At 49.6% G+C, this 15,821-nt stretch overlaps 5 protein-coding genes across 5 annotated transcripts; 3 read left to right on the forward strand and 2 right to left on the reverse strand.

Moving 5' to 3' along the window:
- Positions 1-1,121: 1,121 nt before the first annotated feature.
- Positions 1,122-3,659, forward strand: LOC9630594. Its single transcript, XM_024680754.1, has 3 exons — positions 1,122-1,870; positions 1,921-2,238; positions 2,293-3,659. Exons 1-3 carry the CDS (start codon positions 1,448-1,450, stop codon positions 2,533-2,535), a joined length of 984 nt encoding a protein of 327 aa, XP_024536522.1. The 5' UTR covers positions 1,122-1,447; the 3' UTR covers positions 2,536-3,659.
- A 4,890-nt stretch (positions 3,660-8,549) lies between these two features.
- LOC9645486 lies at positions 8,550-10,140 on the forward strand. The gene is made up of 2 exons (XM_024680516.1): positions 8,550-8,688; positions 8,780-10,140. Exons 1-2 carry the CDS (start codon positions 8,550-8,552, stop codon positions 10,138-10,140), a joined length of 1,500 nt encoding a protein of 499 aa, XP_024536284.1.
- LOC112348315 lies at positions 10,138-10,917 on the reverse strand. The gene is made up of 3 exons (XM_024680606.1): positions 10,867-10,917; positions 10,560-10,805; positions 10,138-10,495 (listed from the first exon to the last, which is right to left on the reverse strand). Exons 1-3 carry the CDS (start codon positions 10,883-10,885, stop codon positions 10,302-10,304), a joined length of 459 nt encoding a protein of 152 aa, XP_024536374.1. The 5' UTR covers positions 10,886-10,917; the 3' UTR covers positions 10,138-10,301.
- Positions 10,918-11,503: 586 nt separating this feature from the next.
- LOC9630596 (E3 ubiquitin-protein ligase ORTHRUS 2) lies at positions 11,504-14,473 on the reverse strand. The gene is made up of 11 exons (XM_024680486.1): positions 13,955-14,473; positions 13,342-13,865; positions 13,159-13,281; positions 13,012-13,111; positions 12,906-12,967; positions 12,746-12,851; positions 12,582-12,693; positions 12,312-12,526; positions 11,978-12,256; positions 11,834-11,926; positions 11,504-11,776 (listed from the first exon to the last, which is right to left on the reverse strand). The coding sequence occupies exons 1-11, from the start codon at positions 14,345-14,347 to the stop codon at positions 11,642-11,644; spliced, it is 2,142 nt and encodes a 713-aa protein (XP_024536254.1). The 5' UTR covers positions 14,348-14,473; the 3' UTR covers positions 11,504-11,641.
- A 40-nt stretch (positions 14,474-14,513) lies between these two features.
- Positions 14,514-15,724, forward strand: LOC112348286. The gene is made up of 7 exons (XM_024680517.1): positions 14,514-14,720; positions 14,774-14,830; positions 14,882-14,984; positions 15,063-15,115; positions 15,192-15,322; positions 15,378-15,603; positions 15,699-15,724. Exons 1-6 carry the CDS (start codon positions 14,514-14,516, stop codon positions 15,394-15,396), a joined length of 570 nt encoding a protein of 189 aa, XP_024536285.1. The 3' UTR covers positions 15,397-15,603; positions 15,699-15,724.
- Positions 15,725-15,821: the final 97 nt, after the last annotated feature.

Below are 15,821 nucleotides of genomic sequence, written 5' to 3' on the forward strand. Positions count from 1 at the left end.
CCCAGGGCTTTCCAGCGATGGCATTCACGCACTTGCCGCTAACATGTTGGTAGTCGCGGCAGTGGTTTCTTGCGGGTCTTGTAGCTTGGATATTGTTCACGTATAGTCTGCTCGGGCACAAAGAATTCAGGTATCCGTTAGCATATGTATGAAGAGCAACTTAACTTTTCTAGTCATTCAGGTTCGTCACATCCTCTGGCGATGCTCTTTTCTGGGAACAGCCTTGCCTCCATTGAGTTCGGAAGTAAGCAAATCGTCAAAGCAAAATCCGTTGGACGATGAAGTTTATACTTTTGTCCAAACAGCGCGGCTGAATGGAGTACCTTGGCAAAGAAGCGGCAGACCAAAGGGTGGTAAGCATTACGTTTCTGACGCAATGCCATGCTACTCCATTCTACACGTCACTGCACAAGGATTTGCCAATGAGATTCTTAGCGATGGTGGCAAAGACGAGGCCTCACGGTTCATGGAAGATCCACTCGAGCACTCTCTGTCATGTTCGACAACGGGAGCTTGCCCAGTCACATCGTCATTTTTTACTCCTTGGAGGACAAACTCCGGCCATTTCTGGAAGCACGCTCCTACAAGTTGGCAAGCTTCTCTACTCCCGCGAGCGAGTACAGATCTTGGACTGGCGCGCAGTTGCGCAAGTGGGCACCGCCAACTTCCTCAAACTCCAGTTTGCTAGCCCTAGTCTAATGGCGTCTCAAAATCGATCAGAGGCATATTCGGCATGGAAGCTTGCGCTGGGAGAGACGAAGAGGCTCCGCGTTTCCAGCACCGTGACCTGCTCCATTTCTGCAATTTGGCTCTCAAAGCCAGGGTCCGTCCATAATCATGTTATGTAGTATAATTTGCTTAAATCAAATGGAAAGTTTATAATTATAAACATTTCTATAAATTATAATCTAAATGGTAGAATATTTTAGAATATTTAAATATATTTTAAATATATCCTAGTTTCGATATATGTTTACTTAAGCAAACCCAAAAACACGTAGCTCAATTTGTTCAAGCAAATTAGTCAACGGTCAGCCGTAAATGTTAAAGTTAAACTAAATATTTAAGATTAAAGCTAACATTTAAAAACCACATTTCACTAGGGCTCCTTGAAAGTTTATTGCCGCCGCGCAGACATGGAGGATGAGCCGCTTGAGAGCAAGGTGAATAAGGCGCGAGTGGCGAGGGCTCGTGAAGTAGATTTTACACAGTTGTGGAATCGAGGCTCCAAGGTTTTTCTTCCGTTCCCGGGCTTGGAGGGTTCGTGCCAGATCAAGAGGCCTCGTTCGAATTTTGCAGCACGGGGGAGTACATCGGTTTTAGGAAGGCTGTGGAACCTCTATTCAAGAATAGCAGGGGGGGCGTTTTCATATTGACAGGTACCAAGGGAGGGGAGAAAAGCAGCATATTGAGGGCCTTCGCTTGGGAGCTTATTAAACTGTACGATATGTCGAACAAGCGGCCACGACCTGGATGTCCTATCACCAGAGTAGTGTGTATTTGGTACTTGAATGTGGATCATCCCGTTGCTGAACAGATCCGTGACGTGCTGCTATTCACGTTCTGCAACGAGAAAGGGGCGGAGGAGGCCATAGCCTCCATAGAAACACCGGAAGATGCTAAGGCATTTCTGGAAAGTCGGAGGCGGCTCGGCGAAAGGATCGTCCTGTTGACTGATGGGGAAGAGCGTCATGATCCGACGACCGGAAGTGATGCAGAGAAGCGCAAGGCAGCCGAGAAATGGACAGACGAACTTTGGGGGCAAGCACGCGTTGTGGTGAAGGCCCTTTCACCCAACAGTGAAGTATTGAAACAATCTCGGTTTCAAGGTAGTCCCACAGTATATAATATCAGCAAGATGTTCACGAAGGTAATGTGATGCCTTCAGATTGGAGTTTGCTAACTATCTTCGTCAAACAGGCAAAGCGTGATGCGTACCTGTCGGGAACTGTTCTTGGCAAGTTTCTTGAGAACTATCCTGAGCACTGGGGTGATGTCGAGGACCTTGGTGCATGCCACCCGTTGTCACTCTCCATTCTTGTTAACCACTGCAACAGCCTGACAGGTTACGCCGCAGGTGCTGACGAAGAGTACGATGGATTTCGCGAGATATATGATCTCTGCGTGGAACCACAACAGCATCCCGAGCTTGCCGCTGATCCTTCTGCCACCACTGATCCTTCTGCCGCTGATTCTTCTGCCGCTGTTCCTCCTGATCCCATTGAGGAGTACTGCCATGTAAGTGCACCGTGTGAATTATTGTAACTAGGGCCTTAACGTTCTGTCCTGCAGAAGTTAGACTGGAAGATGCTTGTGCGGCGCTACAAACAGGATCCGGAATTTCAAGATTTAAAGAATTCGATACGCATGAACATGGCGAATTTGGACCCGCTGTTACCATATACGGAACTGGCTGTTCTTTTCCCGGCGTTTACGGTGGCGACGGAGTTCTGCACCCCTTTTATCGCAAGGATCCATACAGAGGAGGTTAACAGGCACTTGATGTCTACAGATCCTATCGGAACAAAGCCTTGACGGCTTACGCACGTCAAAGGCTGGCAGATGTTGAGGCGTATGTACTGGGCTGGGCTGGGCTGGCTGATTGAAAATTTTATCGGTGAAGTGATTTGTAAGAAAGGCATGAAGCTAGGGGACTTCGAGGTTCCGAGAGAATTCACCAGGGAACCTTTTGAGGGAGCAGAGCCGAAGCAGGTGCAGACTAAGGGCTTTCGGGACGGTCAACTTCCGGATAGTTATTTCTTCAAGTACACCGATTTCGTGGTGGTGTTCAAGTCTGAAGGCGTCGTCCATATAATTGCTGGGCAGATAACCATGAACCCTGAGGACCATCGAAAGACAGAACAGAAGTTTGTGAAGAAGTCATACGTTTGAATGTGGCTACCGGACGTGAGCGAGGACGAAGTTCGGGTGCATTATTCCTTCTTCAGCCCGATGAAGGTTGATTTGAACCCCCTGGACAAAGAGGCAGAGGCTATGGAGCACTGGCTGCATGTTTCGACTTTCTTGGAGTCCTTCGCCGATGGTATCACGGAAGAAGATTGCAAGTTGCTAGAGGAGCTGGAAGAGAAGAGAAAGCAGTCCAAGAAGGAGAGGCGGTCTAAAATGGACCCTGCCGTGCTGAAGTGGGTCAATGAATGCAAGAAGGCATTCCTGCAGGCGAAGGCGCAGAAGCATCAGATATGGATAACTGGAACTAAAGAGAGAATCGTGAAGTCAATATTGGACGCAGGGGTTATGGAGGACTGGCGGTCCTGGGAGGCAGTTGTGCCATACTTGAGGGGCCGTTCTCACAGCTACGCTCACGGCGCAAGCCAGGACCAAAATGTGATAGCGAAGAGAAGCCGAAGAGAAAGAAGCTGATGCGGAAAGCATCTTCAAGTAGCGATGAACAGAAGCAGAAGTGGAAGAAGGTAAGTAGTGACGAAGAGGTAGAGTTGCGATGAACATGGATGCAGTTTAAGCCTTGGTCTCGTCTGTAGTTCAGCAAGTAGATAGATGATGTCACTACAAAAATAGTATTGAAACTGGCAGAGTAGAATAAATAGAGAAGTAGCAAGCAATCCAGCTCTGCTGGAATAGATACGAAAATTGTTGGTTGGTGATATAATTCTATTTGTAGCCAATGGTTTTTGGGTTAATGATTCTGTTTTGCAGCAACCCTGTCCCTTGCAATCTTCTATAAAGATTAAAATTCAATTTTTTTATGTTCCCTTCAAAAGAAAGTAACAGAAAACTTGACCATGGCCGAAAATTAATCTTAGCAGTAAGATGTTAATGTTTTGCAGTGTTTATTTTTAGGATTTACATATTGTGATTTACAGAAAATGCAAGCTTTATAGGAAATTGGCACCTTTTTAGAATGAATAGCATGTCTCAATCCATTGGTTTCAAAGAGATCCTAGATAGGACTCTTTTGCTTTGGATATCATTGTATAAGATTTCAGCTTTGATTATGTTTTGGTAAAGAATCTTGGAGTTGGTACAGTGTTTCTACAACATTGTGAAGATCTGTTATTCATTCAGATCTGTTTCTACAACAGATCCTTTAGGATCTGTTGCAGCTGCAAAACAAAAGCTCAACTCTTCTAGAGGCTGCTCATCGTGACTACAGACCTTGTGCATGCACACTTCCCTAGCACACTTCCCCAAACTTGCAAAACTTTTTGTGCTCCAACCAGTTCTCTTTAATTTGACATTCCTTGGAGCAATAGCTCACAAGAAAGCATCCAGCAAGTTGTTGTACAAAAGTTGCTTCATGAGCCCTATTTCTAGTTGGAGCATTACTTAGGAGAATTACAATGTAGCCAGTCTTTATGTTTAGCTTGTGAGGGGGCAGTTATCAAGTTTAAAAACTCCAAGGATTTTTTCATCTGTTTCTATTTCTATGATATCAATGCTTATTGTGCAGACTTCCACCCCAAGAGATGCATGTTTTGTGATAGACTTGGGTTGTCTGGCTCTCTATATTTTCTAAACAATTTTCTCTAGTAGTGGATGTTAGTGGCAGTCTGACAAATGTCTTTGTTGAATTTTGTAGGAGGTGTAGGGAGCCTAGTCTCACAAGCCAATTTGACTTTCTTTTGGGTTCACTTGCATGAGCAACAAGAATTTCAGGAGTTTCTATATTGGTGAAGCTTTTTAACGATTTGAGTGTGACAGGCCCTGGGGTCATTTTGTATTAACTCAAATTGCTCAGAAAGTGAATTTGCAATTTAAAGACGAGGCTTCCCACATTTGAATGCTGGATCCATTGCCAGGGAGAAGGGAGAAGCTTGCCACTGTTGAGAGGCACTTAGAAGAGGTGGACCTTGACATGCAAGACTACAAGGAGCTGGTGCAAGCAAGAAGAGATCATCTAGTAAAGACTTGCAAAACAACCTTTAAATAGTTTATATGTGATTAAATATGGAAATTCTATATTTATATTTATTTATTTTGCTTTTACAGAAACAGAAAGCTTAATTAATATAAAAAACATTTTAGATTTAGTTTAAGTTAAAATTTTCTTATCTATACTTTTTTTTATCATTTACACAAGAAACTCAGCTTCTTACTAAGCAAGGTAGAGAATAATTTGTGACTTCGTCTCAATGTTAAAAGAGGAATCTACATTGCGAAGCCAGTCAAACATGGGGAACCATAAAAGGCTGCGGGTCAGAGCATCCTACACAAAAATTCTTACACTTTCTATTTCATTCACTACTTTTTGATATCAATCCATGGTTTTTCCAAAGTACCAGATCGCATTCTTGTATATCCATAGAGAGAGTGGTGACATTGCCTTCGTCTCACAATCTGCGTCCAGCCAAGCGAAGTGTGATTTCTTGTTCTCTTCCATGGTTCCGAGTGACAAGGCACAGGATTTAGAGGCGCCCAAGTACACCATGTCCATGCTTGGAACTGACTCGTGCTCTTCATGACAAGCCACCGTCTACGAGAGATACATGAGAGATATATTGGGAATCATGAGTTATTTGGCGTCTCTCCTGCTGGACAATCGTCATGACCAGGGATTGCCTTCTGCAGAGCCACGACTACTCGTCTCGGTACTCCGACCACCACCGGCGCTTTGTAGTGTCGCCTCGCCACCTTGTGCTTCCGCAAGCACCGCCTAGAGAACCTTGACTCCCTTGCTTGCGCAAAGCATGGACACCACCGTCAACTTATCAGCCATCACTGGAAGATCATGGCATTTCACCTTACCTCGTCTCCCCGTGTGCACTAGGTTCCCGTCGAGCAACTCTGCCGGGCCTCGTCATACGTAAAGTCGAGCATCTGAACACAGTGCTGCCCTCACTAGCTCGCCATCGGAGCCACTCTATAAGAAGCCCTGGTGACAATGCTTGCTTGCTTGTCATCTTATCACAAGATTCAGTGACAAAACTTTCAGCTGAAAAAGGAGGCCACTCCCTCCCAGGCAGGCCTATTTACATACGTAAGCTATAGCGTGGCGACGATCTAGAAGGCACCGGCACCATGCTCCACTCGGACTACGAGCTCCTGCGCAAGAGACACACCAAAGTGTGAGACACACGACTTGAGTAGAATCTCCCTCCCAGCTTCCCTGTTCTTGGCGCCGCGAAGCAGCTGTGACTGCAAGCGCAAGCACGAGTGAAACACGAGCTTGCTGTTGGCATAACGATGCACGGCGTCCATGATCACCTCGGCGTCCGGGAGAACTGACTGGATCCCCTCCTTGTAGTATAAGAATCCATAGGCAGACCGGATGATCTGCCTGTTCTCGACGCTCAACTCGCGGCTGCGTCGTAGAGACTCCTCGACTTCACGGACATTGATCTCGCTGGCGTCTTGCTGCGGCTGTGGAAGAATCTTGGCCTCAAGCGTACACTTAACGCATTGGCAGTCAAAGGTGCTCTCCTCGTTGCCGAGATGTCTGAGGCACGAGACTCGGCTGCGAAGTGGGCCGTCACCGTAGCTCGAGAGCAGCTCCTCGCCGGGCTTGAGATCGCGAGCCGCGCGGCAGAAGAGCGTGAATCCCACAACCCGGAGGGTGATCGTCGGCACGCAGCAATGGTTGATCAGTGTGAGGAGCGGCCAGAGCACGTTGCGCGGGGACAAGCTTGGATGGCCTCGTTCTGTGTAGGCGCGCACCACGGCTTCCACCCGGCTCTCCAGCTCCGGATCCACGGCAGTGGAGAGATCGCCCATGTAGTCCTCCATGTCTCCGGAAGGGACGAGCAAGCTGTTTGGAGGAGGAGCCGAGCTCCTGCTCGCTCCATCCAGGTAGTGGAGGAGCTCGGCCACCCTGGAAAGGTCGCTGACCTTGTTGAGGATGTCCTGCTTGAGCGAGAGATCGTTGAAATAGTCCTCCATCGCCAGCGGCCTGGTGGCAAAGATGAGATCGCCCGCTTTCAAGGCTTTGGTAGCGAACAGTCCCCGGCCATGAAGCTCGGATGCTTGGCACTGGAAATCCCCGAAGAAATCCGCCATCTGTGGCACACCGGCAGTGGAGAGAAGCATGTTGTAGCCTGGGCATGGAATCGGCCACAGCGTGATCCTGCCCAAGCTCCCATCTTGGGTCATGAATGCACCGCTGGAGAAGTACGCAAGGAGAGGCCGATCGTAGTTGCCGGTGATCGCCTGTGTCTTGAGCTCCTCCGCAACGCCGAGGAGCTCGATCATGTCGCTGCTGGAGCTCTGCGTGATCTCCACTCCCGCGCTCAGGGTAGAGAATGCAAGCTCGTACTCCCCCAGTCCGAGCAAGGATTTTGCTTTCCCGATGATCGCTGGAACGCTCCAGGGATCCATGGCGAGGATCGCGAGCGCAGCTTGCAACGCCTCGCAGTACTTCCCCTCTCGGATCAGCGCATCTGCAAGAAAGTCCTCGCAAGCAATGGCGAGCGAAACAGAAAGAAGCCCATGAATTTCCACGGAGGCTTGCAAGATCTTCACTAACCGATAGACATCTCTTGCCGGGATCAAGAAATGCGCCTTACCGCCCTCCCGCTCGAGCTGGGCTCGCTCCTCTGTCCGTACCGAGCGGCCCAAATACGCGTACGAAAGTGACCATATAACCGTTTGCCCTAAAACATTTTCACGTCTACACGTGTGCTTTTTCACGATTCCGGTAAGCTTTTCTTTTTGCCACTAGAGCTATAGCTATTAGTGGTTTTCTTTATTTCATCCAGAAGTACAAGAAAATCACAACCCGCTAGATAAGAAATATTTTAAAACTTTGAATGATATAATTAGATTACTTTACGATGAAGTAAGCCCTAAACCCAAACAATCTACTAACAGTGCAACCGGTGGCAATCCTGCCGAAGCCACAAGATCCACAGTAACATCCGAGCTACTGCAAGAGTTGGGATCAGGATACCAAAATGGGTTTTCGCTGTCATTGCTGCAACGCACTGGAAGTATACCCTCGTCTGTGATCTTGAACAAGTGCCTGTCGACAGGCAGGGTTCCAAGAGCCCGGATAGTTTCCGCCATTCTACCCAGACGAGTGCCGGATGACGGTCTCGCCTTCATTACATACGGCCAGCCTCCTCTTATTATTCCAAGCCTGTCGAAGTCTTGGCCTCGCATGGCCACCATAAACATGTTGTTGTTCGTGTGATTGGCGAAATCACGCAGGTTCTCCTCAGTAACCAGTGAAGCGGCTGCAACCAGAAGCCTTCCATGCTCATCAAGAACGAAAATCGGCTGCAAATGGAATAGCAAAAGCCTTTTTAAGAAGGAGAAAGAAATGACAAATATGAAAGAAAAAGGAAAACAAGAAAGATTTTTCCCACCTTTCCCTGTCGAAGGTCACGAAGAACATCCGGGTTGGGTGTGAGGCCTTCGTTCCGCGAGTGTGCTTTGCAGATCCCGGACACCCTCTTGGCTGGCAGCGTGATGGGCGCGTGTTTGATCAGCCAGTTACACTCCATCCTAGGAAAGTTAAGGGCTGGCAAAACTCGATTATAAAGGGTCGTGATTTTGTGAGCGTACGGATCGCCAAAAAGGTACGGACAGAGCTAGGGCTTAGTCTATTAGTAAAATACATCTCTACTATGTATTCCATGTGTATATTGTATGAGAGACGGTCTCATATACGTGCCCGATACAAGAAAACACGCTGGCTCAAAACGATTTTGGGCCACGATCGAGCGCAGCACGAGGCCGCCGCCATTGATCGAGCGCAACGCGAGGGCGCGGCCAGTGATCGAGCGCGATCCTTCACGAAATGGCGATCGGTAAGCGGCTAGTGATTGGATTGGATTGCATTTGCTGGCTGGCTGTTGCGCCGCAGATGGATTGCTTCGGGAGGAGCGATACTGCGAGGCGCTGAGGGCGTCATTTGCCATCCTCGCCATCGATCCGTGGAGCATCGAGGCAATTCTTGGCACGGCGCGATCCCTCATCGGCCTGGGCGAGTACGAGCATGCATGCGCTACCCTGAGCACGGGAATGGAGGCCACGGACAGCTCCAGCCACGAAATGGTGGAGCTCCTCGCCGTCGCGGAGCAGCTCAAGGCACAGTCCACCACCGGCGACTTCGATCAGCCGCTGCGCGCCTACTTCTCCAGCGCCGCGTTCCGGACCGAGAGTGCACGAGCCGGCGGGGTGTCGGACGGCGCCTTTGTGTTCTCCGAGATTCCGGTGCCACCAATGGCGGAGTTCCTGGGCGAGTTCCAGTGCGCGCCCTCCACACTCCATGGCCGGGGCTTGTTCGCGACCAAAGATCTGGAAGCCGGAGATCTCATCTTCGCCACCAAGCCGATCGCGATTGCCAGGGGCGGAGCATCACTCAAGCAGGCCGTCCTCGAGAAAGCAAAGATGCCAAGGGTGGCGGAACTACTTCAGTATCTTCCAGGCGGGAACAGCGCCGCGGCCTCCCTCCCCGTGAGCTTGCTCCATCCCTCTGGGAACCTGGAAGACTACCTGGATGATGATGATGGCCACGAAGAGGCAGCAGGGCTGGAGAGGGTGGTGGACGCTTACATGGCTGCCGGGCACAAGTCCGTGTGCCCGGACAACGTCTTGTGGCCGCTGTTGACGCTCATCAACCACAGTTGCATACCGAGCGTCACGCTCCGGGTCGTCGGGACTACCCTCTTCTGCAGAGCTGCCAGGGATCTCAAGGCGGGCGAGGAGCTCCTGGTGAGCTACTATGGCGGGAGTCTCAAGAGCAGGCTCACGTCACTCATCTGGCCGTCGAGGCCCGAGGACATCATCGTTTGCAAGTGCCGGAAGTGCGAGCTTGAGACGAAGATCCCGGTGCTGTATCCTTACCCAGGCTTTGGCAAATGGATCCAGAGGGACGACGTGGAGCGGATGTGTTTGATGGAAGAGTTTGTGCTCCATAACGATTTCAGCTCCGAAGACAAGCAAGTGGTCCGGTCCGGGTTTGCGCGGCACTACTACACTGGAGGCCGGCCTTGCGTCTACGTCCGAGTTCCCACGGCGGAGGTGGTCATGGAGGCCGTGCTCCGGTATGGCTGCACCGGCGGCTTCAACTCGTGCCTTGGCTTGCAATCGCGGCTGCTACGACACGCCACCGACAAGGCAGCCGCAAGAGAGCTCTTGCTCCAGTCTTGCATCACGCACTTTGGTCAGGCGCTGGCGCGCGAGCTCCTTGTCCGTGTCGAGTATGGCCTTGGTCACTTCTAGGATCCCAAAGGTATCTACTGACTGATTGATTGCTTTGATCTCACTCTCGTCACAGGAGAGTGTGCGCAGCGGAGTCATCGATGCGTACTGTTTCTTTAACACGCCAGCAACGAGTCCACCTCCTCCTGTTGTCGTTCTGGCATTGCTTGGAAACTCGGACCTCAGCAGCTCAGCCATGCTGGAAACGCCTCCCAGCGCAGAGTGTGCCTCTGATCGACTTTGAGCAAACTGGCAGTCCAGAGGTGGTGGAGCGCTGTTTCTTTGTCAGCGTATTGAGAACATCGTGTTCGTTCGTTGCGTTCTCGGTCAACAGGGAAATGCTTGGAGAGCAATCTAAGAATCTCATTGACAATCACTGTGCAGCGACGAGTAGAATGGAATTGCATCAGAAAGTCTACAAAAAAGCAGCTTTCATTCACCTGATCGAAAGCGCAGCTGCGATGGGAATGACAGTAACCACCGGATTTTGCTTTGGCGACTTTTGAAATTCTGGAGTCGTTGGTTGAAAGCTCGGCTGGAGGCAAGGCTGTGTCCAGAAAACCCAGAGGAAGAGCCGGCAAGGCAAACCTGCAAAAACACCATGACTAGAAAAGTTGCGCCACCAAGTACCTGTTGGCATAGCTGGAAAAAAGGACCAGTGCCAGGGATGGCTACCGCGGATGATCCTGTCCAAAAGGAAAGTCACGACACACCGCTTTCGGAGCACGCGTTCCTCTCTTTGCTTACCCGATAGGAAGAACTTCATGGAGAAGATACCACGGCGTAAGTCCCCACGTAGAGCCAGCCCCATGCCCAAATATCTAGCTCACGATTCAACATAAATCCCATTGGAGAAGACCAGTAGCGAGCAATCGTCGTCAGGACAGTCTCGATGCTACTGGATGAGTGCGAAAAGGAAGGTGAACCAGTTGACGAGCTGGCAAAACATCTGCATAAAATAGTTTATGAGCTTTCCTCTCATTTTTTTCAGATGGATTACTTACTGTCCACTTTGCAACACGGTCACCAAATGCTCGACGAGCGAACTTCCACAAGTAAACATCACCGGCTGCGGCCATGAGACACTGGAAAAGCCTTGGCGACCACGTCGAACATGGTATTCATGATCAAGCTAGAAGGATTAAAACTCTCTCGCAAACGAAAGCTCAAGTTTGATCGAGCTTACCATGAACCACGTCACTCCATTCCCAACCTAGACGTCCATAGCTAGACAAAGAAAACAAGTTGAGTAGTATGAGAGATTTGTTTTTGATCATACCCGAAGACTGCGATGCACAACTTCGAGTGCTTGCCGGTGCTCGTCCGGAGTCTTATGCACAGAGCAGCCAAATACCAAGCGCCGATTGCTCGCTGCCAAGAACTCTTTCATCGAAGAAGAGAATTCTCAAAAGAAATGTAAGACATGAAGGTTCGAACCGTAACGAAGCTGCTACAGTACATAAAGTGACCCTTGGGCCGGTCTATGGATTGATCCCAATGGTTGGTCCAAAACGATTAATCGCTAGTCATCGTCCAAAACAATGACGACCGGATCCATCTGTTTTGCTTCAGCGGCAGCGACCTTGCTTCCTCTCGTTCTCTTTGCAATGCTGGAGCTCCCCACAGCGCTTCTCTTGCCATTTTTCACACGACGATCCTGTCATTGACAAAACGTTTCGTGAGAGCTTCTCATAAGAAAAGAAGACAGCTTCACCTTAGCTTTTTTCTCTGCTTCTTTGGCCATCGAAGCTTCTTCCTTTGCAGTGGTGTCAACTGCAATGTCCTTGTCCACCGTAACACTCGTGTCCTGCAATACCAGACTTCAGCATTTCCACAAAAATGAAAAGCCAAATCATACCAAGCGTCCAAAACGATCCCCGAGCTTGTCGTCTTTCTGCTCTACATTGGCTTCTTTGGCTTCTTCGACTTCGTCACCAGCCTCTTTGGCTTCTTCGACTTCGTCACCAGCCTCTTTGGCTTCTTCGACTTCGTTATCAGCCTCTTTGGCTTCTTCGGCTTCGTCATCATCATCGTCACCATCTTCAGCGTCGGCATCGCGATTTTCCTCTTCCGTCTTCATAAGGTCGGCTATGGCAGCTTTCAGCTTTTGGATGACATCATCCATATCGTTGTTGACCTGATGAAGCATACTTCAAAAACTTCCACCAGCGTCCGATATAAACAAAACTTACTGCGGGGGCTTCCAGGAAATCAGCGATGTCCTTGTTGCACTGAGGACACGGCTTCTGGTTCTTTCGAACTCTGAGGGATCGTCGGCCATTTGCCCTGTCTCGAACGTCCTTGTGACCAGCGAAATGACCAACCAAACAGGCCTGACAAAAGTTGTGCCCACAAGGAGCGCAAAGCGGACGTTGCAATACGTTTTTGCAAAGCCCACATCCAAATTCTATAAAACATTGTCGTAAGTACTATGATTTAAACAAGTGGAGATGAACACGTACTGGTCTTAAGCTCCTTCTCCTTCGAAGAGACACTTCTCTTCCGGGCAGATGAAGGATTAACGTCCCTGAAACTTGGAGGCGGCTTAATCCAACCCCAGACGTTCTCATCCTCCTAAACCTGCCATTGTCAAGAGCATACTGAAAGCAAATAAAGCATTCTCCACCTTCCAGTCCCAAGACGGCAGTTGCGTCTTCCTTTCTTTGACGTCCGTTGCATCTTTAAGCTCTGTAATCTCTGGAAGTGGACGTGGCCGATCACCGTAGTCCTCACTAACCACCAAAAGTTTCAGAGAAAATTCACTGTAGATTTACACACACACACACCTTGTCCAGGGTGCCGGTTCGTTGTCACACCTGACGAACAAGTATCGGCACACGCGAAACCCCTGATGCACGACTTAGCAAAGATTACAGTGAACAGAATTCTTACCTTAAGACCAATCTTTCGCCAGCATCTCTCAATTCTGTACAGTCCATCGTACCTCAAGCCTTCTTGAGGTGCGTAAGCAGAACGAACGTCTTTGGCCGACCTGGACAAACACATTTCAGATGGTGCAGAAAAGAAAGAAAATCTCACCGCACAACACGCACTGGATAGCCTTTCAAACAGCTCACCGACAGAGCTTTATTTGATTTCGAAAAAACCTGATCGAAAGACTGATCATTGGTTCTTTTGTTCCCACTCAAATCTCGACCACCACTGCAACGAAAATGGAAATGTCAACAAAAATGCGAATGCAGATATTAAGATCAATCTCACCTTCCAGTGTAAAGAAACCACTCTCCATGGTCCTCGTCGTCCTCGTAGCCACCAGACATGACTACTGATTGGGCACCTTTGTCGCTCTGCCCGGCGATTCCAGCGATGTGAGGCCTGTGAGCGCCCCACTGCCTACATTCCAGCCTATCGGTCCAAGTTTCGCCAACCAAGACACCCTGGTTCCGCTCGGGATCATTCTCCGCTGGAATTGCCCCAAAGTGGTAGTGGCCTACTGTGACGAAGATCCTGCCACTCGACGCGTTCGCCAACCCGGCTTTCTTCGCTCTCTCGCTCTTGAAAGCCTTGTCGGGTCGGTTCTGGTTTTGAAGAACGTGAACGGCCTTGGAAGCTGGCGCAGTAGCTCCAATCTTTGCCATTCGAATGGCTTGTACGAGTAGGGGGTTGATCTTGGGCTGCTGTATAAAGCCTTGATGGAAGCTCACGCGGCATTTGCCGCATTTCTTCTGTCCCTGAGCAAACCACTTCTGGAGACACTTTAAACAGAAGTTGTGGCCGCATGGAGTCTACAGAAAAGAAAAAAGGAGAAGCAAAACTTAGTCTTTGTAGCTTACGAAAAGAAAGAGCGAAGAAGAAAGAAAAAGCTTGCACATACCGTCACTGGGCGATCGAGCGAACCCTGGCAAAACACGCAAATGAGCTCGTCCTCATCGTCCTCCTTGCCGGCAGGAACAGCCCCATTGCTCAGTAACATCTGCCGCTGCGCTGCCTTCTGCGCATCTGAGAGAGAAGTATCGGCATTTATCTCCCGGATCTTTCTCAGCAGCTCGTTCTCTCCACCGCTCGGCCCCGGCTTCTTGCTGTTGCTGGCCGGATCATCCGAGCAATCCGGGCACGTCCAGCCCGGAGAAACATCCGCCAAGGTCATCGGCGCCTTCAAGCATGGCAAGTGCCACACACACCCGCAGCTCCCGCAAGGCAGGGTTTCTTGCTCCGGCGGCTCCGTCTTGCAAACCAGACACCTCCCATTCTCGCAAGCGAGCTCCATCGCCGCCACTCCCTCTTTCTTTCGCTGCCGAGCCGATCGAAGGAAAAAGGTCCTACCTCCAGCGATGCCGCACTAGAATCCCGCTGGAAATCGCGATCCCTAGCCGCGCGCCGCTGGAATCGCCGACCTTTCGAAATAGCGGCTAGCCCTACCTATAGAAATGATGATGGGGGTTTTATCGGTTATGTTTTTAAAGTTATTCCCGCCCTGCAACGCAATTGGTCCATTTCCATTCCCAGGAGCCCTAGATTCCTCCCTAAGGGCTTCTCGGTGGGAGCGATCGCAGCGGCCCAGCGGCACGGCATTCCTTTCTCGCTCGAGCTCCATGCTAAGCGCGCTCGCAATGCGCGAATTCTTGGAGGGTCTCGAAGAGGTACACGCTAGAATGTAACTCTATGCGTGGCATTGATCTCGCGTGCATACCAGCGCTGTCATCTGCCTATGCGTGGGAAGTTATCGCTCCGCGAATGCGCCAAATCCGAGGTGAGAGACGATGTGATGCTTCGTTTAACCTACATTGGCTTAAGCTTCCAGCGACTTTCTTTTTGGACAGATGTAAGGGAGATGGATATCTGTGCCACGGAGATTTTCCAGTTTAACTTCGTTTCTGGTGGTGGTGGCTTTTTCCTTGGCACTGGTATTTATTTCTCTCAAGACTTTCCAGCTATGGCATTCATAGACTTGAAGCTAACATTTTTTTTAAATTTTGAAGCAGTGGTTTCTTGCGGATCTGTAGCGTGGATTTTGTTCATGAACAGTCTACTCCAGGTACTTGGAAAAATCTGTTTAAAACATGGCCCAGGTTTGTCTTTGCCCGGCTCTTCTCATGTTTTTCTGGATACAGCCTTGCCTCCAGCGAGGCCGGAACCAAGCAAATCGCCAAAGATTTTTCCTGTGGAAGATGGACGAATCGTTCTCATCGGGCGGCTTGTCCCCAACGTGCCAGCGGCGCTTTACAGTTAGCTTGTCCATCAGGTGATTAAAAATGCGTGTTTTTTAGACTTTAAGATTTTTTACTTTCTCCAAACAGTGCGGCGCAGAAGCGGTGATGGAGTATCTAGGCAAAGAAGTGGCAGAAAAGAGCGTGGAAAGCATTGCCTTCGTGACGCAATGCCCATGCTAGCTCGTTTTGCACAAGATTCCTGGATTTGGCCAGGAGGATCCATGAAAGATCCGCTCGCGACACTCTCCCTCATGTTTGGCAACGAGAGCTTGCCCAGTCGCATCGTCTCTTTTGACTCTGACGCTCGCACAAGGTGGCAAGTTCTCCTTTCTCTTCTTCTGCATACACTGTTGCTCGATTTGTATTGATGATCTTCCCTCCCTTTCTTTTTCTTTTTTTACTCCACAGGTGAATTCCATGCTCCTTTTCCTGCTGATGGATCTTTGCATCTTTGTCACAAATGCTCAACGATTCGCCGACCTGGACAAGCCTATCAACGAGTACATGTATACATCTTTGGACTGGCGCACT

This window comes from Selaginella moellendorffii, unplaced genomic scaffold (assembly GCF_000143415.4).
Source record: "Selaginella moellendorffii unplaced genomic scaffold, v1.0 SELMOscaffold_28, whole genome shotgun sequence".
Classification (NCBI taxonomy): Eukaryota; Viridiplantae; Streptophyta; class Lycopodiopsida; order Selaginellales; family Selaginellaceae; genus Selaginella; species Selaginella moellendorffii.

What these genes read in the sequence shown, in the direction of transcription:
- LOC112348315 (XM_024680606.1), bottom strand. An exon ending in GCAGCTGCGCTTTCGATCAG is followed by an intron (nt 10,496 to 10,559) that starts GTGAATGAAAGC and finishes GTCGCTGCACAG; the next exon opens with TGATTGTCAATGAGATTCTT.
- LOC112348286 (XM_024680517.1), top strand. Translation starts at nt 14,514, where the DNA reads ATGGGGGTTTTATCGGTTATGTTTTTAAAGTTATTCCCGCCCTGCAAC. An exon ending in GCGAATGCGCCAAATCCGAG is followed by an intron (nt 14,831 to 14,881) that starts GTGAGAGACGAT and finishes TTAAGCTTCCAG; the next exon opens with CGACTTTCTTTTTGGACAGA. An exon ending in TCATGAACAGTCTACTCCAG is followed by an intron (nt 15,116 to 15,191) that starts GTACTTGGAAAA and finishes TTCTGGATACAG; the next exon opens with CCTTGCCTCCAGCGAGGCCG.
- LOC9630594 (XM_024680754.1), top strand. Translation starts at nt 1,448, where the DNA reads ATGTCGAACAAGCGGCCACGACCTGGATGTCCTATCACCAGAGTAGTG. An exon ending in TCAGCAAGATGTTCACGAAG is followed by an intron (nt 1,871 to 1,920) that starts GTAATGTGATGC and finishes TTCGTCAAACAG; the next exon opens with GCAAAGCGTGATGCGTACCT. An exon ending in CCATTGAGGAGTACTGCCAT is followed by an intron (nt 2,239 to 2,292) that starts GTAAGTGCACCG and finishes TCTGTCCTGCAG; the next exon opens with AAGTTAGACTGGAAGATGCT.
- LOC9630596 (XM_024680486.1), bottom strand. Translation starts at nt 14,347, where the DNA reads ATGGAGCTCGCTTGCGAGAATGGGAGGTGTCTGGTTTGCAAGACGGAG. An exon ending in GGAGAAGGAGCTTAAGACCA is followed by an intron (nt 12,527 to 12,581) that starts GTACGTGTTCAT and finishes AATGTTTTATAG; the next exon opens with AATTTGGATGTGGGCTTTGC. An exon ending in GGGATCGTTTTGGACGCTTG is followed by an intron (nt 11,927 to 11,977) that starts GTATGATTTGGC and finishes CTGGTATTGCAG; the next exon opens with GACACGAGTGTTACGGTGGA.
- LOC9645486 (XM_024680516.1), top strand. Translation starts at nt 8,550, where the DNA reads ATGTGTATATTGTATGAGAGACGGTCTCATATACGTGCCCGATACAAG. An exon ending in GCAACGCGAGGGCGCGGCCA is followed by an intron (nt 8,689 to 8,779) that starts GTGATCGAGCGC and finishes GTTGCGCCGCAG; the next exon opens with ATGGATTGCTTCGGGAGGAG.